At 36.6% G+C, this 23,730-nt stretch overlaps 1 protein-coding gene across 1 annotated transcript in view; it reads left to right on the top strand.

Annotated features, from left to right (window-relative positions):
* The window catches only part of TTN (titin), a 270,471-nt gene that overhangs the window by 37,553 nt on the left and 209,188 nt on the right, over nt 1-23,730 (top strand). Inside the window, 22 exon segments of the mRNA XM_018561614.1 lie at nt 146-390; nt 516-736; nt 1,591-1,755; nt 2,206-2,374; nt 2,459-4,140; nt 4,226-4,507; nt 4,606-4,872; nt 4,958-5,230; nt 5,323-5,586; nt 5,927-6,187; nt 6,287-6,547; nt 7,482-7,745; nt 9,768-10,028; nt 10,253-10,513; nt 12,150-12,410; nt 12,578-12,719; nt 12,833-12,998; nt 13,176-13,407; nt 13,598-13,882; nt 14,326-14,451; nt 14,724-14,912; nt 19,993-20,049. Coding sequence (XP_018417116.1) covers nt 146-390; nt 516-736; nt 1,591-1,755; nt 2,206-2,374; nt 2,459-4,140; nt 4,226-4,507; nt 4,606-4,872; nt 4,958-5,230; nt 5,323-5,586; nt 5,927-6,187; nt 6,287-6,547; nt 7,482-7,745; nt 9,768-10,028; nt 10,253-10,513; nt 12,150-12,410; nt 12,578-12,719; nt 12,833-12,998; nt 13,176-13,407; nt 13,598-13,882; nt 14,326-14,451; nt 14,724-14,912; nt 19,993-20,049 — 6,334 coding nt within the window.

Consider the following 23,730-nt stretch of genomic DNA (forward strand, 5'->3'; position numbering starts at 1 on the left):
TCTGTTATAGCTGATCCAGATATACTGTCAATTACATTTACAAAAACTGCAATAAATGTTTTTTCAAGCAAAAAAATAAAAATAAATAAAAAGAATATATCTCATACAAATTTACTGAGAATATTGTGTAATGTCATTTTTGCAGATCACATGGTACAAGGATGGGAAACGCATTAAGCAGGGAGGCCGCTACCAGATGGAAACCTTACAAGATGGCAGGGCCAGTCTGCGCATCTCTGTTTTAGCAACTGAAGATGAGGGTATTTACACTGCTTTGGCCAGCAATGTTAAAGGAAATTCCATTTGCTCAGGAAAGCTGTATGTGGAGCCTGCTGCACTCACTGGAGGTCTAGCTTACATACCAGCTCCAGAGGCTGTTAAAAAAATAAGGTAAATAACCTTCACATTTAACCAATAGGATGGTTATTGAATGCTAAAGGATTGTATTTTGCTAAGACTGTATCATATCACATAGCAGAATGTGAATGTTGATTTCTAACACTTACATATCATAGGTCTGTATCTCCACGCTCACCAAGCCGCTCCCCTGCACGTTCTCCTGGACGTTCACCTGCTCGACGATTGGATGAAACTGATGAGTCACAATTGGAGAGATTATACAAGCCAGTATTTGTATTGAAACCTGCCTCCTTCAAATGTGCTGAAGGGCAAACTGCAAGATTTGATCTGAAAGTTGTTGGAAGACCAATGCCAGAAACATTTTGGTTCCACAACGGTAAATAATATTTCCCGAAATTATGGTAAAGTCAACATTAAGAATGTGAACCAGAAGTTATCTTTATATTTTAACCATCTGTGTCACAGTACCCTTAGAGCTTGTTCACACCATCTCCAGACCAGATCTGGATGCGTTTCTGGAAACGCGGGTATGTGCCTTTTTTAATGACGCTTTTTCATGCATTCTGGTGCATTTTTTTGTCTCAGTTGGACTTCTAGCGGGCGCAAGTGTATTCTCATGCATTTGCATGTCTTTACATCTGTTTTGGTGCATTCCAGACCAGAAAAATAGTGCAGGCAGTAAGTTTTTAGCGTGGAAATGAACACAGTGGTGTGAACTAGCCTCACTTTTTACCATAGGAAGGAATGGGCATGCGTTTTTAGACCAGGCAATAAACATCCACTGATCTGGATCTGGTCCAGGCATGGTGCGAATGGGCCCTTAAACCTTTTAACTCCCAGAACATTTCTCAGGCTTTGCAAATGTATCAGTTTTGCACCAAATGACGTTTTGCATTTGTAGTCTATCCTAACATAATATTCATCATTTATTTTTGACAGATAGGGCTTTCATTTTCTATAAGGTTTAGAGAGATTTTTTATAAATTTTCTATAATAGTTAAGAAATACTTTTTTTATTGCTTTTTCCACAGTGAGGCAATTAATAACTAGCTCAGCCCAAGATATTCTCCTCAAAATCACAAAATATTATTAATAGGAACTATAAATATATCTTGTAATATTAATATTGATAGTTACATAAAAAGTATAAGAAATATATACCACAAGGGTGCTATTGGTAAAAATCCTGAAACATAAAATATGTACAAATTATTCTGTTTTGATTTCTAGGTCAGCAAATTGTCAATGACTATACACATAAAATTGTTATAAAGGAAGATGGAACACAGTCCCTTATCATAGTCCCAGCATTGCCAACTGATTCTGGAGAATGGACAGTCATTGCTCAAAACAGAGCTGGAAAAACTTCAGTCTCCATGACATTGACTGTAGAAGGTAAGAGTATTTCTGAACTGTAAATGACATTAAATAATTTAATTTAATGCAAAATGTTCTTAATCCTTGCAATGGCGTGTCCCCTGCACTGCCAGGATTAAGTGCTCAATTTTGTCTAGGTGCTAAAATAAAAATAGTTATACTCACCCAATACTCTTAGACCAGTCCTTCCACCCTCTCTCCCCCTCCGCTGCAGCAGTCTAAGGTTCTGTGAGTCATCCCATCCAATACACAGTGTATTGGATATGATGATGCAGAGGGAGATACCATAGCTGCAGTGGAGGAGGAGAAAGGCTGGAGGGAGCTCTGTAACAGTCAGCCAGCTGGGAGGTTCAGGTGAGTATCAGAAAAGGGGTTAAGAAAAGTTTTACCTGGAGTTCTTCTTTATGTTTCTGATAAAGCAGCCTAGGATTGCTAAAGTCTAATGCAAAATGTATTTTTCCACTGCAGCAAAGGAACACTTACAAAGACCGCAGTTTGTTGAAAAACTGAAGAATGTAAGTGTAAAGGAAGGCTCTAAACTTGAAATGTCAGTAAGAGCTGCTGGTAACCCCAACCCAGATATTGTGTGGCTGAAAAACAGTGATATCATTGCTCCTCACAAATTTCCTAATATAAAGTAAGTACATACTCATTTGATTTATTGACTTTTAGAACACAAATGAAAAAATTCAAACAACATAAATTCTCTTTTTCATTATAGGATTGAAGGAGCTAAGGGACAAGCAGCACTTAAGATTGAATCTACAGTTGGACATGATGCTGCATGGTATACTGCCACTGCCATTAATAAAGCCGGACGTGACACTACTAGATGCAAAGTCAATGTAGAAGTTGAGTTTGCAGAACCTGAACCTGAAAGAAAGCTAATAATTCCTAAGGGCACCTACAAAGCTAAGGAGATTGCAGCACCAGAGCTAGAGCCTCTTCATCTACGTTATGGCCAGGAGCAATGGGAAGAAGGAGATTTGTATGACAAAGAAAAGCAACAGAAACCCTTCTTTAAGAAAAAGCTAACTTCAGTAAGGCTCAAACGTTTTGGACCATCACACTTTGAGTGTCGTCTTACACCAATTGGAGACCCAACCATGGTTGTTGAATGGCTCCATGATGGGAAGCCATTGGCAGCTGCCAACAGGCTTCGAATGGTGAATGAATTTGGATACTGTAGTCTTGATTTTGAGGTAGCCTACCCTAGAGACAGCGGTGTTATTACTTGCAGGGCAACTAACAAATATGGAACAGATCACACCTCTGCAACATTAATTGTAAAAGATGAGAAGAGTCTTGTTGAGGAGTCTCAGTTGCCAGAAGGCAGACGAGGTATGCAAAGAATTGAAGAGATGGAAAGGCTAGCCCATGAAGGTGCACTTGCAGGAGTCACAGAGGATGTAAAGGAAAAACAAAAACCAGAAATTGTTTTGTTCCCTGAACCCGCAAGAGTTTATGAAGGAGAAATTGCACGTTTCCGTTCCCGTGTTACTGGATATCCTCAGCCAAAAGTAAACTGGTATCTTAATGGACAGCTAATCCGTAAAAGCAAAAGATTCAGACTCCGCTATGATGGCATATACTACCTTGAAATTGTAGACTGTAAATCCTATGATTCTGGTGAGGTTAAAATCACTGCTGAAAACCCTGAAGGTGTTACTGAACATGTCGTGAAACTAGAAATTCAACAGAAAGAAGATTTCAGATCAGTTCTTAGGAGAAGCCATGAGCCAAAAGTTGCTCCTCCATCTGCAGAAGCAGGGAAAGTTCCATTTGAAGTTAAAAAAGTGACTGAACCTGGGGCAAAAGAATTTGTAAAACTTAAAAGGATTGAAAGAATAACCCACGATAAAATCTCTGAAGAATCAGAAGAACTGCGCAGTAAATTTAAGCGTAGAACTGAAGAGGGATACTATGAAGCTATTACCGCAGTTGAATTAAAATCTCGCAGGAAAGATGAAGCATATGAAGAAATGCTTAAAAAGACAAAAGATGACCTTCTTCATATAACAAAAGAACTGACTGAGGAAGAACAGAAAGCCCTTGAAGAGGAGGGCAAACTCACTATTCCAACTTTCAAACCAGACAGAATTGAGCTTTCTCCAAGTATGGAAGCACCTAAGATTTTAGAAAGAATCCAAAGTCAGACAGTTGCCCAGGGAGGAGAAGCTCATTTCTGTGTTCGTGTTGTTGGAAAACCAGATCCAGAATGCCAGTGGTTTAAAAATGGTGTCAAAGTAGAAAGGTCTGATCGTATCTACTGGTATTGGCCAGAAGACAATGTGTGTGAATTAGTCATTAGAGATGTTGTGGCTGAAGACTCTGCCAGCATCATGGTAAAAGCAATTAATGTAGCTGGAGAAACCTCAAGCCATGCATTTTTGCTTGTACAAGGTAAGAATTTGTTTCTAATTGCTGTTAATTATACTATTAACAAGATGTTCCTGGGCTGTAGTGTGACATCCTTTTTCTAATGCAGGGAAACAGTTAATAAAGTTCACAGAAGACTTACAAGATCTAACGGCAAAAGAAAACGACAGCATGGCTACCTTTGAGTGTGAAACATCAGAGCCATTTATAAAAGTGAAATGGTACAAGAATGGCGTGGAGATTCACTCTGGCGATAAGTACAGGATGCATTCTGAAAGAAAGGCACACTTCCTTTCTGTGCTCACGATTGACATGTCAGATGCTGATGATTACAGCTGTGTCCTTAAAGAAGAAGAATCTATGAGAACAACCGCCAAACTTATAGTTGAAGGTAATAGAATCTGTTATTTTAATCTTAACTGGTCAAATGAATTGGTATCAAATAATAGTTTTAAGCTATGAAACTGAACATATGTCCTTGTACTGCAGGTACTCCTATTGAGTTTACTAGGAAGCTTGAGGACATTGAAGTTCAAGAAACACAATCTGGAGAACTTGAATGTACTATTTCTCTTGAAGACGCACAGGGTAAATGGTATCATGGTGATACTGAGATACAGTCCGATAGCAAACATGTGATTACTTCCCGCAGAGGGCGCCATGTTCTTACCATTAAAGATGTTACAAAGGAAGATCAAGGAGAATATAGCTTTGTGGTTGCTGGGAAGAGGACCACTGCAAAGTTAAAAGTGAAACGTAAGTTGTTTGTGTTACACATTTAAGTACATTTTATTGCCATAGATTACAACTAATTCTAGTATTTTTTTCTTCTAACCCACAGCTCGTCCCATTTCAATTCTGCAAGGACTTGCAGATCAGAAAGTATGTGAAGGTGACATTGCTCAACTTGAGGTCAAAGTGTCCCTTGAAAATGCAGAAGGAGTCTGGCTTAAAGATGGAGTGGAAATCCAGCCCACTGATCGCATCCATATTGTTATTGACAAGAATTCTCATATGTTACTTATTGAAGATGCCACAGCCGATGATGTAGGAAAATATAGTTTTACAGTCCCAGGTCTTGATCTTTCCACATCTGGGCGGCTGTCCGTTTACAGTAAGTGTGAAAGTCCTAAGGAAATATACTATGTAATCATCTCTCGTGGCAGTTCTCATTCTTATGTCTGATTGTTGTCTTTCCCTTTAAAGGTGTTGAGATTGTCATCCCTTTGAAAGATGTCCATGCCATAGAAGGAACAAAGGCTGTACTTGAATGTAAAGTTTCAGTTCCTGATATGACATCATCTAAATGGTCTATAAATGAACACCCGGTCAAACTTGATGATCGTGTGCAAACTATTGCCAAAGGAGCCAAACAACGACTGGTATTCTCAAGAACCCATGCTTCTGATAAAGGACAAGTCAAACTTCTGATTGGAAAAGTAGAAACTAGCTGCAACCTTACTGTGGAAAGTGAGTATTTTTATGAACAAATGAATTAAGAAATTAATTAGGCCTATTTAAGACTTACTGGAAATCACATACACAGATTTTTACCCAATGAGTTTGCAAACATGGCAGACCAGTGTTGCTCATAATTACCACCCAATTTAAAATGGGGTTTTCACTACGGGCTGCCAGCTTTCAATTCAACATGTAATTATTATCTTAACTCATGCCTACTGGCCTCAGGTACTAAATTAGTTTTAGTTTTTGTGGTTAATTCCAGGGTTTTGTATTTTATGTTTTAATAATAAGTGTATGTCATGTTTCTTACAAAATAGCACCAACATTGCCTTTTGTTTTCTTACAGAAATTACCATCATCAAAGGATTGAGTGACCAAACATGCACTGAGACACAAAATGTAACTTTGCAAGTTGAGCTGTCCCATTCTGGAATTGATGCCTTGTGGCTTTTCAAAAATGATGAACTCAAACCAAGCCCTAAATACAAGATTGAGTCCAAGGGCAAAATATACACTCTAACAATTACAAACATGATGAAGGATGAAGAAGGCCAATATACCTTCTTTGCTGGAGAACAGCAAACTCGTGGAAAAGTTACTGTTTCAGGTATTGACTGAAATCAAGAAATTTAGAACACTGTAATGTATACATACACTAAACCTCAAAATTAATATAATTTTTATATCTTCCTATTTGTTCATATAGGTGGAGCTATAAGCAAGCCACTTGTAGATCTAACAGTAGCTGAATCTCAGAAAGCTGTTTTTGAGTGTGAGGTGGCTAACCCAGACTCTAAAGGACAATGGATGAGAGAAGGAAAGCCAATAAGTTTCAGTGACAGCATCAAAAGTGAAACCATAGGCAGGAACAGACAGCTTATAATTCCTATTAGCAAGCTTGAAGATATTGGTGAATACACCTACCAGGTAGCAACCTCAAAGACTTCTGCAAAGTTGAAGGTTGAAGGTCAGTATGTCTAAGAGTCCATTGCTTTGTTATTTATTTAAATTTCACTCCCATATGACTTTTCAGGAAAACACAATTTGATTGTTAGATTGTTTGATTGTTAGATCTATATGGAGCAGCTTAGTTTAACTTTTTCTTAATTTCATGTATTTTAAACTGTTGTATTATATCTTTTTTTTTAACTATTTATACAAAATCTGTAAACATTTTACATCCATAATGCAAGATTCACAATGCATTATTGGTTTTCTAAGCAGGGATCAAAGCAGTCACTATTTCCTTTTTCAGAGTATCTCTCCTTAATTGAAACTCTGTACAGAGCAAAATCAAAATATAGTAAGAAGTGAGGTGGGAAGGAAGGGATGACTTACTCCACTGACTCATTCAGCTATGTGTGAACTCTTATCATAAACCATCGAGCTCTGTAAACAACAGGCTATTTCTTTAGAATTTGCCAAGTAAGCAGGTGAAATTGAGTCTAGCGCTGTAATTGCTGCCTGGAAATTGTAAATATAAAAATGCTATATGAAATCATATATCAAATTGAAATATTTTATAAATATTTAAAAATACTTACATTTTGTCATTAGTATAATAAGTAGGCATAGAAAATATATAAATATACTATACATTTGCTTTATAAAGTTTAGTACGTATAAATAAATGAATACATGATAAATGTAACTTTGCACAGATATAGTCATTGCCATAGGGTGCACCAAGGTAAGCATGTCATTTACAATTTGGCCCTAGCAATATGATACACATTTAAAATAATGTATCAAGCTTCAGTATGTAAGTTACACATGTTCAAGAGAAAAAGATCACAGCAGTACAGACATTCTCATGGCTTCCAATAATTGAAAATGTTGTAGTGAATATCTTTGCCCTTGATGTTTTTTTAAATAAATTAATGTTGTATTAAACATTCTAGCTGTCAAAATCAAGAAGACACTAAAAAACCAGACTGTGACAGAGACACAAGATGCTATATTCAGTGTGGAACTTACTCACCCTGATGTCAAGGGAGCCCAGTGGATTAAAAATGGAGTTGAACTAGAATCCAATGACAAGTATGAAATCATAGTTGATGGACCAGTGCACACTTTGAGAGTCAAAAACTGTGTTGTTCCCGACGAGTCTGTTTACAGCTTCAAGCTTGGCAAAGTTGGAGCAAATGCAAGGCTTCATGTAGAAAGTAAGTGACTAATCTTCAAGGGATCACCCAGAAAAAATAGAAATGTCTTGTCTGTTTGGTCCCTCTCAGCTTCAAAGCTGGGATTTACACTTTGAGATTTCCCCTGCTGCTGAAGCATGGTGTTGAATATGACTGTAAGCCACAACTTATTGGTTGCATTCCAGTCCTCCAAATTATGTAAGAATTGCTACCAGAAGGGATGCCACCATTATCCAACAGTGGCTGAGGAAGGTGGAAATCTCTTCACGTTACTATTTGGAGAGCTTGCAATTAAGTAGGAGATTCCATATTTCTTGGAATTCCTCTTACAATTTCAGATATGTTTTTACCCATAGTATATCACAGCCTGCTAATGTTAATTTAGTTCATTATTTTGTTAGCATGATTATGCCATGTAAAAGACTCAGAAAGATTCAGGAGAAGGCAAGAAAAAAGTGCACAGTACTTTAGAAGCCATATCCTCTGGGGGTAATAGAAAAATGGTTTTCCACATCACATGTATGTAGGCTGAGGGAATGTTTACATACGTGAGGACATGTACTTGATGCAGCAGCATGAAATCAGTGGAGGGCATCCACAGACTAAAATAATGATAGAGAAAAAAAACTAAAGAAAGAGCATACTGATCTTCTGCAGTAAAAAAGTTTAACATTAATTAAATGAAACCAAAGTGGCAACTCACACTATTCCCACATGAAAAAGTGCACATTAGGCCAGAGGTGATCAGTCCAGCAGCAACCCACATGCCAGGTCAGTGGCAGGGCTGGGAAGGTGTTCATATGGCTGACACCCCTGCAGAGCAAGACCCACTGCAAAGATCTTCACCACATCCAGAATCTTCTGGGAGAACCTCTAAGGGCAATGGGTGTAGGCTGTATCAGGATGGAGGTCCAGGAAGCAATGTGACACATTTCAAGGTTATACCTCTTTGTCTAGCCTGGAGTTCTGGTGGGGGTGCCACAGACTATATAGCACTCCAGGATTGGGAAGAGCTGCTAAGATTCCACCACAGAGTCACAGCTATAAGTTGAGTCACTGCAATTAAAATAGTACATACGGGCTAAAAACAGAGAATTACTGGAGAGAGCTCCTAATAAATTACAGTTAATACCAATAAGCTGCCACTAGAGGGTGGACATTTAACATAAAGCGATTCTATTCAACTACAGCAAAAGAATGGAATACATTGTAAATTTTTAGACTGGCTTTTATAAAGTAAAAAATTTTAAAATAAGTATAAAAATATGGCTGGGGAACACATAATAGGAATAATGCAGTCAAACATTTAATAAATAATATAAAATAATGTAATATCTTTAAATATATGAATTATATATAGTATACAATCATTAAAACATTGTCTAAATATTTTTAAAAATGAGGGAAAAATATAATACAGTTTGGAATAAAGCCAGTTGGTTTTATACATCACAACTGCATGGAAAAGCTATAATTTTTCTATTCCTATGCTGTAGCTGAATAGAATCCCTTTGTTAAGCACATGGTCTCCTACTAGTTACAGTCTATTGATATCAACTGTAATTTAATGAATGAACAACTCTCCATTTACAACTCTTTTAAAGTAAACTCTTTCTTTTCACCATCTGTATATATGCCACCTCAGAACTCTTCCCAGTATGTGTTGTTTCGAGTGAGAAAAGTATGAGTTACAACTTTAACTAGGTTAATAACACCTCCTAGCTCCAATTATGCAAATACAATCAATGCCTGGTTGCGATTAACAGATTATGTGGATTGGAGCAACATTCATCATTTTTTGTACATGTCATTTTGAATTGAGAAAGCTGGTCGGATGACCAGTAAAACGTCTTTAAGAAAAATACAGCAAGTCCAGTTGCCTTGACTTATTTTTTACAGATACAATTTTGGTTTTATTTACAAAACGTTAAACTTTTTATTGCACTAGATCTATGTGCTCTTTATCTCTTTTTGCTTGCATTATAAAAGACTCTAAAAGTATCAGTGTTGCGCCATGATTAAGCTTTATGTTTTTTTCCCCAGCTGTTAAAATCATTAAAAAACCCAAAGATGTGACAGCTCTAGAAAATACACCAGCTACATTTGAACTCAGTGTTTCTCATGACACTGTGCCAGTGAAATGGTTTTTCAAGAACGTGGAGCTGAAATCAAGTGATAAGCATAAGATTGTATCTGAGCGTAAAGTCCACAAACTCGTATTCCAGAACATTATTCCTGAAGATGCTGGAGAATACACTGCAGTGGTCGGACAGCTGGAATGCAAAGTTAAACTTTTTGTGGAGAGTAAGCACATTTTCATTATCATATTCTGTCACAATTTCTCTAATTTGCTAGATGTATTAATGTCATCAGCTTTAATATTGTTATCAGTTGACACCCTTTCTATGTGGACCTTTGCTGCAGAAGCATTGGCCTTGTATATAATTTCCAAATCTGTGTGAGGGAAATTGACTTAAAGGACTTTCTGCCATGTTAATTAAAACATCACTCTTTTTTTTCTCTTTCAGCGTTACGCATTACAAAGACTATGAAGAACATTGAAGTCCCTGAAACCAAAACAGCCTCATTCCAGTGTGAGGTGTCTCATTTCAATGTTCCATCCATCTGGCTGAAGAATGGAGTTGAAATTGAAATCAGTGAGAAGTTTAAGATTGTGGTTCAGGGTAAACTTCATCAATTGATCATCACGAACACAAGTAGTGAAGATTCCGCTGAGTACACCTTTGTCTGTGGAAATGACAAAGTCAGCGCAACTCTTACTGTGAAACGTATGTATGATTTGAAAGGACCCTTATGTCTTTTTTTATTACATGCTTACAATACATGGCATCCAGTTATTAAAGGGTTAAATGTAAGAAAATGAATGTACCCACACAATTCTGCCACCTCTCCCCACCCCCTTTTTTCATACCTTTTAGCTACAAGCACCAGCCCCTCTCCCCCACCAGTGAGTGTACTGTCTGCACAACATACACTGCACTGCAGCATCCAGCATAACACTCACAAATGGTGCGTGCTCTTCGGTCAGAATGGTCACATGTCCACACTGACCAATGAGAAATGCTTCTTACTTCTGGGACCTGTTACCAGGCTCAGAAGCATTTCTCATTGGTCAGTGTGGTCACGTGGCGATTGTTATACTGGAACTTCAGTGCGGAACTGCAGTGCAGTGTATGGTGTACAGACTTTTTTTGAAAACAAGGATTATTATCCTGGTGTATTAGCTTTGTGAATTCGACCTTAGGTAACTTTTTGCTTTACTTGTAAAATGTATTTCAGTGTCCATAATAGTACTGTTAAGCATTCGTTGTTATCATTGACATTGCATATTGCATTTGCAAATTAAACAGATTTTTTTTTTTAAATGCACCTACCATTAGAAAATGATGTAGGCTGCCATTCATGGGTTCTTTTTGAGAATGTTAGTCCCTAGAAGTCATGCTGATACTTTGACTTGTCTGAGTCACTGTTAAGAAGCAAGTATAGGGACAGGGAATTTAGACACTTTTCTGATCATCTTTTACAGCATGCATGGTCTAGGTTTGACTTAAAAGTAAAGAAGTCAGATACAGCCAGGAAATTAGCATTCTCAAAAAGAGGTCGAGCAATTGCAGCTTCTGAGTTTCTCATATACAGTTTTTTAAAATGCAAATCTGTGTTATCAATTTATGGTGGTCACAAAGTGTTAAGAACATTTATGGCTTTATTTAAAGCTGAACACCAGGTTAACCGATGAAAACACAGTTGAAATACTGTGTGTTTGTATATGTGTGTATATATATATATATATATACTGTATATTAATTATTTTAGTGATGGAAGTATTTGTAATTCTGCTCAGTAAGTTTCGTGATACAGATGTTGCTACAGACACCAGCATAGCCAGATTGTGAACCCTTCCTGCAGATTACATTGCAGCTGGACAAAATAGCAAAGTCAAAGGACCACCCAGCCTAATGTGTAAAATGAAAGAGCAGAAACATACTGATAATGCTATCCTCCTGCTTTTTTCTTCTGTAAACTGTCCAGTGCAAAGCAAAGGGCCCTGATTGGGCTACCCTGTCCTTCCAGTTAAATGTGCTTTTGCACAGGATGCATGACAAGAGGTTGATATCAAGATAGATTCAAGCGCTTAGGATACTTTAATGTAAAAAAAATAAAAAAAATTGAAATTGTAGTGAGTACATAACTGGATTAAATGTTATTTCTATGTTTAGCTTTAATAAATAGTGAGGTATTTCATGGAGTGGGAGGGCTAATAAAAGCTTAAATTCTGATCTGTTGCTGTTGGTTACCTTCTGCTATTACTGTTTACACTATGCCATAATGTGAACCTAGATGTGTCCATTGGATTGAGGTAATGAGATTTTATGCTGAAACTAAATCTTCACTTGATTTCTACAGCTATCCTGATTACATCTATGTTAAAAGATATCAATGCGGAAGAAAAAGATACCATTACTTTTGAAGTCACTGTAAACCATGAAGGCATTACTTATAAATGGTTGAAGAATGGTGTTGAAATCAAGTCTACAGAGCGCTGCCAGATAAAAGCCAAACAATATTCTCATTCTCTTACTATTAGAAATGTCCACTTTGGTGATGGTGCAGACTACAGCTTTGTTGCTGGAAATGCTGTCTCTAAAGCTACCTTATATGTTGAAGGTAAAATTTTCTTCACAAATGTGAAACATTTAAAATATTGTATCTTTTTTTGTAAATTTACTGTAATAAAATAAGTAAAACAGATGACTAAAAATCTGTAATTGTCTTTTACTTTACCCATAAATAACTATTTTGAAAATGAATTATACTTCTCTGTTGCCCTCCAGCCCGCCATATTGAATTCAGGAAACCAATTAAGGAAATAAAAATTCTTGAAAAGAAAAGAGCAACATTTGAGTGTGAAATTTCTGAACCTGACATGCTTGTTCAGTGGATGAAAGATGGCCAAGAACTTCAGATTACTGACAGGTATCTACTTTCTTTCTATAACTGGTCATTATCTTAAGGTAATAAAGCTATTACTTTTCAACAGGGTCAGTGCAGAGGAATTTTAGCTTTCTAAATTTTTATTTTATATTTAGGGTGAAGATTCAGAGTGAAAGATATGTTCACCGTCTTGTGATTCCCTCTGCTCGCATGTCTGATGCTGGACAGTACTCTGTTGTTGCTGGTGGAAATATGTCCACAGCAAACTTACACGTGGAAGGCCGTGATGTCCGCATCACAACTGCTCACAAAGAGATTCAGGTAATTGGTTTTCAAAGGCATTTCTCAATATCATACTAACCTTTGCTGTGTTTACATGAAGAAAAATCATAATGCTTACAAGGTAATACTTTCATGTCAAAAGCACAAATTCTAAAGATTGTAAAACTGTAACAAAGTATGCTTTTTATATTCAGCTAAAAATGTTCTTGGTTTTAGGCTGTTGAGAGACAGAGAGCAGTGGTTGAGTTTGAGGTAAATGAAGATGATGTAGATGGCCGCTGGTTAAAGGATGGTATCGAGATTAACTTCCACGTAGAAGAAAGATATGAGTACCTCATGGAAAGACGTGTGCATCGCATGAGCATCACTGAAACCAGGATAAGTGACAGTGGAGAATACACTTTCTCAGCTGGAAGAAATAGGAGCTCTGTAACACTTTATGTGAATGGTGAGTAATTAGTTTGTTCCAAAAATGAATATTCTAGTATTAGTCTACTGATGGGTATGGTTTGCATAATTTCTTAATAATAAATATCTAGGCCTATAAAATATCTAAATACCTATAAAATATTTTTGTAGCATGACTTTTTCACTTAAATATATGTGACCTACTAACAGACATTTGCCCTTTTTAACAGCTCCAGAGCCTCCTGTTATAATACAAAAGCTGGAGGATGTACATGTGGAATCTGGCAAACCAGCTCGCTTCTGTACTGTAGTGTCTGGCAAGCCACAGCCAACTGTTGCTTGGTTCAAAGATTCAACACAGCTTTCTCCTGGTTTCAAGAGCAAGTTCCTTCATGATGGACAGGAATATACACTATTGCTCATTGAGGCTTTCCCTGAGGATGCAGCTCTGTACACGTGTGAAGCCAGCAATGATTCCGGAATGGCCAGCACTTCTGGTACTCTTACAGTTGAAGGTATGGAGCATCTGAAAATTATAATTTTAAAATATATATACTCGCCATTAAGTGTTTTTATATACTGTATGCTTTTATCCTAGTAGTTGTATATTTTGGTTTGTATTAAGACACCCCTAAAGTCATGTTTAGCTTTACCCTTCTATTAAGCTTGACATACACAAAAAGCTTCCATGCTCTTTATGAACATGGATGCATAGCTTTGGTATCTTATCAGAGCTTTGATGGTGGATGTGGTTTGATTGTGAAGGATGTTAAGATGTCACTCCATTTTTGTATCAGTATGTGATGGTTGACATATCAATAGAGTTATGGTTTGTTGAACTATAAAAAGTTTGATAGTGAGATTAAAAATATTTATTACATACTACCTAAAATACAAAGGTGCATACACTTGGATTAACAGTATATGTACTGTGATTAATTTTGCTTAATTTTTCTAGTTCCAGAAGTAGTGTCCCCTGATCTAGAGGCACCAGCCTATCCTCCTGAGATCATCACACCTCTTCGGGATACAATCACTGCTGAAGGGCAGCCTGCAATCTTCCAGAGTTGTGTCTCTGGCACAGGTTTGTTCTACTTTTATTAACAGGGCACTAATTATCAATAATTATTACCTCAGTATGTGTGGTAAGTGATGCAATTACTTTAGCATCTATTAGGATTTTCTATGCATTACAAGTTATGAAAATAGTACATTGTAAGAAACTGAATATTTCTACTTGCTATAGTCATATACTTTTTGAAGGTAATCAAATGCTCTCATCTTATATTAACCAAAGACACTTTAATATTATGTATTGGTGTGAATATATGAAATTATATTTTTACCATAACACAGATTTAAAGGTTTCCTGGTACAGCAAAGACAAAGAGATCAAGCCATCTCGCTTCTTTAAAATGACTCAGTTTGAAGACACATATCAGCTTGAGATTGCAGAAGCCTATGCTGAAGATGAGGGCACCTACACCTTTGCTGCTAGCAATTCTCTTGGCCAAGTCTCTTGCACTGCAAATCTCAGACTGGAAGGTAAGTACAAAACACCCGTTTCTAATAGTACTATATTTATGTGGACCATTTAACAACCTGTGCTAATTTAGTCTTTGTCTTCCATTGACAAACAGTCCACTAATTAAATCATTGTCTATAGTTGAAACATACATATTCTTGTCCAGAATATGGAATAGTCATATCATTTTCCATTCTCACTTGTCCACTGTCATTTCATTTTCCTTTCTTTTCTTTCCTGTGCACTTCTATCCCTCATTCATTTACATCTTCTTCTTGTATATATTGAAAGGTGCAGTCTTTCTGTGTCACACAAAAACCAAAACAAAGAGGCATATACATTAACTCATTAATAAACTATATATAAAAAGCATAAGAAAAGTTAAAAAAAAGAGCACCCTGTTAAAAAAATTCCATCTTTTGTGTCAACATCAACATTTTTAGATCAATTGGACTTGTAAGCTGTTATTGCATGGGGAACGTGACATATCTCCTTTCCGCAACCCGTTTAGACCTCCCAGTCTTTGCCTGACTGCAGAACACTCCAGAGTGCAGAAAAACAGTCCAGTATGATTGGATTTTGGAAATGAGCAGGCTTTTAATGAAGTGTTTTTGCACAATTGTGCTTATTCATAGGGACCCTTATAAGTAAGCACACGTATACAAAATGCATGAAAGGCACTTCGTTTATGATTGCTGTGTAGCTAGCACTTATTTAAAATCCTGATGGTTTCAGAAATCCCTTAGTACTAGACCATTTTGCTGCTCTTTGGATCATGATTTTCAGCTGTTTTCCTCCACTTACTTAGTATAATCGTATTTTGGTATACCAGGGTTGCCTTTAAGCTCGGTCCTAATAGTCTACATAACTTTAAGTTCAGTCCTAACAGTCTACATAACATTTTACTCCATCTTGTTGCAACAATTTGCAATAATTTGCATATTTAAAACGAATGTTTCAAAAAACCAAAAGTTTGACATGCTTCTTTTTAGGCCTTAAAAATTATGTGGATATAACAACCGATTCCCAGTGGCAGATTACTTCGCCTGGGTCATTTAAGAAGGAAGTGGTTGCTCAAATTCCTGTCTTCATCCAGCCTATTTCTAGTTGTACTGTACAGAGTGGGGAAACAGTGCGCTTTGAGGCAAGAATTTCTGGATTGCCAAAGCCAGAAATTCGGTGGTTTCACAACCAAAAGACCATTCTTTCTTCCAAAAATATTGTCTTTCATTTTGACGAGTCTACAAACACTGCTATACTTATTATAGTGGATGCATTCGTAGAGCATGCTGGGGTTTATACTTGCAAAGCAAGAAATAGTGCTGGTGAAGAGTCCTGCGCAGCCACCCTAACAGTAACTACTGAAGGTAAAACCCCCATTTTCTAATGCAGTTTATTTTGAGACTGTCATATACACTCTTACTAATGTTTCCCCCTCAACTTCTTTTTTACACCTTTTGTTTTAAAAAGCTTTTCACATTACCTCTACTTCACTTTACTTCACCTTCTTGTTTTGCAAAGTTGATCACTTACATGACACCAGTTGTAATACAGGACATTTTTAACCTCTTCACTTCACAACTCACTTTCCTGCAGCAGTCCCGCCAAGCATCTAGAACATTGCCTAAAGCATATCACTGTAATGTTGTTGGAAAGCATTTTTTATTTGAACCTACGGCACAGTAAAGTTACCCAATGAGCCAACTTTAGTTAAATTATCTAACATATCCAAATTATTTCAATCCAGTAGTCAAACAGGTGTCACTCTTACTTTGGATCAATAAAGAACATTCTTTGTCAGAATTTTGGAAAGCGACAACGAAAGAAGATGCAACCTTCTGTGTCAGCATGAATTTCCAGTTCTTCATCCTTTGTCATTTTTTGTAAACAAGCATGCAAGTTGGCATGCGTTACTCTCAAGTGATCTGTTATAGTCTTCTTGATCAACCTATTTGTTTTTATCATAAGGACCAGTGGACAATTTAGTTGTTAATTTTCTTTTTTTTTTTACTTGATTACACAGTGCAATCCATAGTTAGTCAAAGCTTTACAAGCTCTGCAAAAAGTGTAACAGAATCTGTCAGCAAACAGTCAGTGTCAGAAGCCACAGTATATTTAAAAGAATTTAAATCAGTTCAAGCAGAAGGTGTACAGGTTTTTGAAAGTGTTTCTGAAAGCTCCAGTTTAACTGCATCATCTTCATTGAAAATGGAACACTTTGAAGGTACCCAGGCTTCAAAAGACCAGGTTTCTGAAACTGAAACTGAGGTGCAAGAGGTCAGTGATCAAGCACCAAACATACTGCTTAAACTCCATGACATGACCGTAAAGGTTGGAGAAGTAGCCCAGTTTATCTGCGCTGTGCAAGAGAGCAACTTAGAAGTTACCTGGAAGCATGAAAACCAAACCATAGAAGACACTGCAAGAGTGAAAACATCTCAAAATGGAAATGTTATGTTACTTACCATAGAGAATACACAGCTGACAGATCAAGGCACATACAGTTGCACAGTTTCTAATGCCTCTGGAGAGAAGACGACTTCTGCAGTACTAACCGTAGAAGGTGGCTATTTCGATATTGATGTTTTCATATGCTGCAGATTAGAAAAAATATGGTTCCTTGTCACCTTATCTAACTTTGTTTGGTCATTCTTACAATAAAACACCAAATAATGATCAAACCCAATAGATCTGAAAAGAGGAGGCCCCTGTAAAATTATTTATTCGTAAAGATTTAGCAAAAAAGAATATAGCAATCCCTAACCATGCTTTTCACTCACCTCATAGTTCTAGCCGACCTGTGACAATGAGAATGTCACAGGTCGGCTCAGTAGATCGTGAAGTGAGCGAACACATACCGGCATTCGCTCATTTCTCGATCCTGTCACAGCTCTCTGCCATCACAGGGTAGGGACTGGATTCCCCACTCCCCGCTCCGATCCTCCAACGCTGACTGGTGGAACGGACGGGGGCGGGTACAGCTGGCTCTGCCTCTAGATAGGCAGAGCCAGCTGTCACTCACGCAGCTGGGTGGATCCCGACATAATTCTTGGGATCCGCTTCAGCTGCGGCGTCTCAGTATACCGCGAGATACTGCGGCATCTTAGTATACCGCGAGCTGTAGCTCGCGGTATACAGAGCTTAGGGTGACGGGAGGACGCTAGTTTGTGTCCTTCCGTTACCGTAAGGAGAACTATGGGGAAAAGCACCAACCCCATAGTTCTCCTTTAATGGCTTTTAGCTGATAACTGCATGGCAACTAATCACATTCCTTAGGCTGTTAGATTATGGTTAAGGTTAAAATTTACAAAAAAAATTTTTCTCATTTCTTTTTCACTTCATTTGTCAATTTATAGCTTTTTGGGCAAAATATTGTTTTTTAATTAGCTAATATTTTGTTAAAGTTAGACTATTTATCTATCTATTTATGTATATATTATTAGTTTGAAATTATACTTTTTAGTTATTCAATCATTTTCCCTTATGAGCATGTTTTAAAAAGTCACATTAGCTCCTACAAAAATCTTTGCCCTTCAAAATATTTTTCATAAATATTTTACATGTAAAGTAAACAAATGGCCAGTCCTCTGCTCATACTGTTAAATTCTTAAGAGGTGACAAAGCATATTTTTTTAAAAGCCCAAACTTTATTTAAACTAATCCAATCTTTTTTCTGTACTAGTATGCACTGTATTCCCAAACCATCTTAACTAACACTTTCGTAAATTTATTCTTGCCTAGCACAAGAAGCCACCGCCAAGGCAGTAGCACAAATAACCCTTGAATCAGATAAAAAAAGCTTTACAACTCACAAAGAAATTCAGATTAAGAGTTCTTATGAAGCCAGACAGGAGACCACCATGAAAACTTCCAGCATTTCGATAACTCCGTCACAAAGGCCACCAGGACCTGAGAGGCAAAAGAGCAAAGAATATTTTCCTGATGTCATACCTAATGAAGAACTCATAGACTCTTGTGCCATAGTGCCAGCGTTTCTTGACAAACTGTCCCCAGAAACTTTTGTAAAGGAAGGCACCGATGTCTCCCTCTTTTGTGTTATACAGGGCATTCCTGCTCCTTGTGTTATATGGCTCTTCAACAAACTTCTGGTTGATGAGTCGGCAACGTGTCTTTTAAGAAATGATGGATCGCTTTGCAGCTTAAAACTGTTGAAAGTTGTTCCAAAGCACAGTGGCTTATACACATGCAAAATAGTTAATGCAGCAGGACAAGCTGAATGCAGCACTCATCTGACAGTGACAGGTTGGCAACTGCATGTTCCTTCCACCTATGAATACTTGCATATTACTGTATGCAATGGACGACAATGTGAAAAAAATAGCTATATGTGACAATAAATTAAATTGTTTTCCACTTCAATATGAGGCATGTAAAGGCATGTTCAGATGCATTATATACATATACATCATAGTCTTTTCTGAGACCGACACATTCACCTTTGATATTTTGGTGCCAATATAATACTCCACACTTTAGGACTCTTTTGGCATGTCTTTTATATGTTAGTGTGAATGTAATTTGTATGCAACAGGAATGGGCAAATCTAATTTTCTGTTTTAATTTTTAAAGTGAAAGACTCCCCCAACTATTTTTTTTTTTCGTTTTTAGTGAAATAAAACAAACTCTTCATTGCTCACTGTAAAATCAGCATAAAGATTTCCCCTTATTCCAGGTTCAGCTGTGGGCTGGATTTCATAGCTCTTCTCCCTGGCATTCATCCCTCATATATTCCTATAGTGAATTAGCTAGGGTTTAAGTATAAGCTGCATTAAGGCTTGAGTCAATGCAGCATGCATTTTGGTTGAGATTATTTTCATGACTTTTATGGAGAGAGAATCAGTTCTGAATTGGACAAAGACAGTGCCGCCTTATGATGTGGGCTAAATCATGTGTAAAGTTTGAGAGATTAAAATTTTTGGGGGATCCGTGTGAACATTAGGAACTATTTTTTCTGTAGATTTTTTGATAGAGTTGCGCATTGCTGTATTGTCAATCTAGTCAATGTATTAAAGAAACATTTCATCATAAGCTCCAAAAAAAATAAAAATAAAATTTTAAAATATGTATTTTTTTCTACAGCTCTGGAGAGAGTTCTTCAAGAGAGGATAGAACAACAGATTGAACTTGAAGTAAAAGGTATGTTAATAGATAACGTTTACTCTTATCCTAAATCTCATTTTTGTTTATGAGCTAGACATTATTTTGTCTGCCCATGTTATGGGAAACGTACATGAAACCAAGGTATGGTTCTTTTTTCTTGTTAAATACAGAATTAATTGTAACATGTAGTTTTATTTTCCATTGTTGCAAACTGTGCATGAAGTTGGTTTCTAAGTATTTATAATTACGTTATTGAACGGGATATTTCAGAAACCTAAATTAGCACTATCATCATAGAACTTTCTATTGGAATTTTCTGCAGCTTTCCATTTATGCATGACAAAAGGTCTAATAAAAGGTGCTATGTCTTAAATAGAAATGCACTGTTATTTTTTTTGCTTTGTGTTTTATTTTGTCTAATTTGTTTGTTAAAACACAATGTATTAAATGCCTTACATGGCTTGCAGATGGCATCTAGTACTGTGCATAATAAATGTTGCTTGCTTTTCATGCATAACAATAATTTTTTGGCTGTATTAGTTCGAATAAACGCCTTCTCATTCAAATATAGCTGTTTTAAGGATACAATAGATATGATTTTGTATTCATTTAAAAAATAGCTTTACTCACATCCATTAAGCATCAGAAAGGGCGTTTATTCTGCTGTCTGCAAGTCAGGTAAGACTTTTATCTTCGATTTTAAACCCACTAAAAATTTCCGGACAGCTATGCATACACAAAAAATGTTATTCCAAAAACAATTTTGAGATTTACCTGTCTGTCAATGAAGAAATTTCTACAGTTGAAGAAGGAACACACAGCAAGCGATTTTGGTGTCAGAATCTTTAAAAAGAACAAGGCGTTGCGTTTATTCGAACAAATATGGTGAGTGAATATTTTTCTGGATTTGTAGTTTATGTAGCATGATTATAGATAATTTTTAAATATACTTAAAAAAATATTTAAAAATTCAAATATTTGGTGAGGTGAGCTCTTTTTAAAACATAGATTTCATCTTTCACAGAATTATTCTTCAGTGAGGAAGCTGAAAGTGAAAATGAAAACAGGAGAGAATTGCGAGGTGCCTTTTCAGATACAGAAGACTACTTGGATCATGGACTTATTTCATCTTATCGATGTGCAAGTCGGACATCAACAATTGACTCTTGGTCAGAATTCATAAAGCCTTCCTTCACGCAGAAATTGACATTTCGATCAGTTTTAGAAGGAGAGCCCGCAGTTTTTCGTTGTAAACTGGTGGCCTGCCCATTGCCAAAAGTCTCTTGGTTTCACAATAACAAACCTATAGGTAGAGATTCACGGAGGATTATTAAAACTGAAAGTGAAATGCACATTCATAACTGTAGTTTGTTAATTAAAAGTGTGGAGGATAGAGATTCAGGTAGTTATCGCATATTTGCTATAAATAGCGAGGGATCATCTGAGAGCACTGCGTCATTGCTTGTAGCATTAAGAGAAGAACAGAACCCCAAATATTTAGATTTTGTGAGATACTCAGAAAAAACTCATGAAAGCATAGATACCCTAGTTCAGAAGAGAAGGGAAAGAAAGTTAAAAGTTGACCTCAAGTGTGTTGGGTCTCCACATGATAAACGTAGGGAAACACAAAGTTTGCAAAGCAAGTATCCAAAGAAAGGGATATACAAGACTATAAGCTTTGAAAAGATTTTTTCAAGTGACAGATGTAAAAAAGGTCACACTAGAAAAGTTTCGGAGAGTGATAAGCAGTTAGACAAAGAAATACAGGCTAAATTGCGAAAGTTACGTGAACTTAAAAGAGCAAGAGGAAGCAGGAGCTCAATTTGTTCTTCAGATATATGCTCTGATATAGACCTTGAGTCTTTGCAAAGTGAAACAAGTTCAGTATGCTTCTCTGTTGAGAGAGAAAAATATAACGTTTATAAAGATATTACCTTTGAACAAAATAAGGCTAGAGATGAAAAGGTCCTAGAAAACACTGAACAATTGAAGGAGCGTAACAGTAGCAGTGTCCTGCAGAAAACACCTGAAGCTGGCTCTTCAGATGCATTGGTTCCAGAGAAAGCTGAACCTTGTAACTCAGATGTGGTCCTAGGTTTTAAAGAAGGAGGTGTTCATGAAACTGTTATTGAAGAAAATAGTAAAGAGAAGAATGAGTACCAACTTGAACAAAACACAGAACAAACATTTTCCACAGAATCAGACACTTGCCTTCTTACATCAGTTACTGATATCAGTGAACCAAACAAAATGAGCAGTGAAAAAATAAAGTTACCAGAGGCTATAAAAGTGAATGAACCAATTAAATCTAAAGTGCTTCAAGATCGTTCTGAAATCAGTTATGTGCGTAAGTTAGCAAAGAAGTTCAATCAAAGTGAAATTCAAGTGCATCAGTCAAAGAGTGAGATTTACACCAACACAATCAATGAAATGCTTAAACATGAAAATGAGGCTGATACCAGCAAAATGCATTTGGACATACAAGCAGAAATAATATTTCCAACAACAGCAGAAAATGTTATTGATAAATATGCACCCAAAAGAATCCAAAAACACAAGGAAAGGAACACTACAGAATTAGAAGAACCAATTAAAATGTATCAACCAGTTAGAGCCAAAATACGACAAGGGCCATTTGAGTCCCGTTTATCTCATTTAAGTTGTCAGAACAATGTGCAAGAAGAACATATCTTACAGAAATGTAATAGAATAACTGAATGTAGTCAAAGCTCTTTTCAAGAACCATTTAGAAAAAGTGATGAGGAGAATGAATGTCCATCTAAAGACCTTGAAAAGCAGTCAGGCATCTTGGAAGTGATGCCATCAACTAACATTAATAGTGTACAGAAAGCTAATGATCAAGAAAAGTTAGAGTTGCCTGGATACATTCAACTCTATGAACCTGTGACCTCAATGTGGCTAAGAGAGTCCCCTGAACCTAATATAGAATACAGAATACAAGATAAAAAGCCAGTAAGTACTAAATCGCACCCCTCCTTGGCAGTGGGTCAAGAACGCAAACTGACTGCTATGCAAGAATTACATAGCAATAATTTTTATTTACACAAACAAGAAAAATCAAAACTTGGAGAAGAAATCAGGTTAGAAATATCAATAGTACACGATGATCTACAAAAGAAAACAGAAGGTGACACAGAATTATATATTGTGAATGAACCTGTGAAATCTAGGATTTTGCAGGGATCTTCGGAATCCATTTCCTTATTTTCAGTAAAACATAGAGAGAGACAAGAAGAATCTAAACACTCATTCAAAGTTAGTAAAGCTGATGAAATGTCTGTCATTGAAAAAGATAACAAATTTGGAGTTGAAAAGGAAGAACATTTGCAACTGGAAGCTGATAATGTATCTGTTGCAAGTGTTATTAGAAGTGATGAAGCAAAAAAAGATTATATGGATTTAGGAATGAAAGAATCAATAAAAATGCATGAACCAATTACAGCTAAGGTTATACCTGAGTCTGTTTATATAAATAGATCAGTGACAACTAAAGTACTACAAAAGCCTTCAGAAGCTAGTTTACCTGAAATAGTTACACACCAACAAGTACAAGAAAACCGTCATTTGGAATTTGAATGGGTTGATGAAGCTTTTCAAAATGAGCAAAATGTACACTTGACTTTATCTTCCTTAAAGGAATTAGAAGATAAGCAGGCTGAACTGTCACTTGCACCATTAATGAGCATTGATGTTCAA

Source organism: Nanorana parkeri, unplaced genomic scaffold (genome assembly GCF_000935625.1).
Source record: "Nanorana parkeri isolate BGI_ZX_2015 unplaced genomic scaffold, ASM93562v1 scaffold534, whole genome shotgun sequence".
Lineage (NCBI taxonomy): Eukaryota > Metazoa > Chordata > Amphibia > Anura > Dicroglossidae > Nanorana > Nanorana parkeri.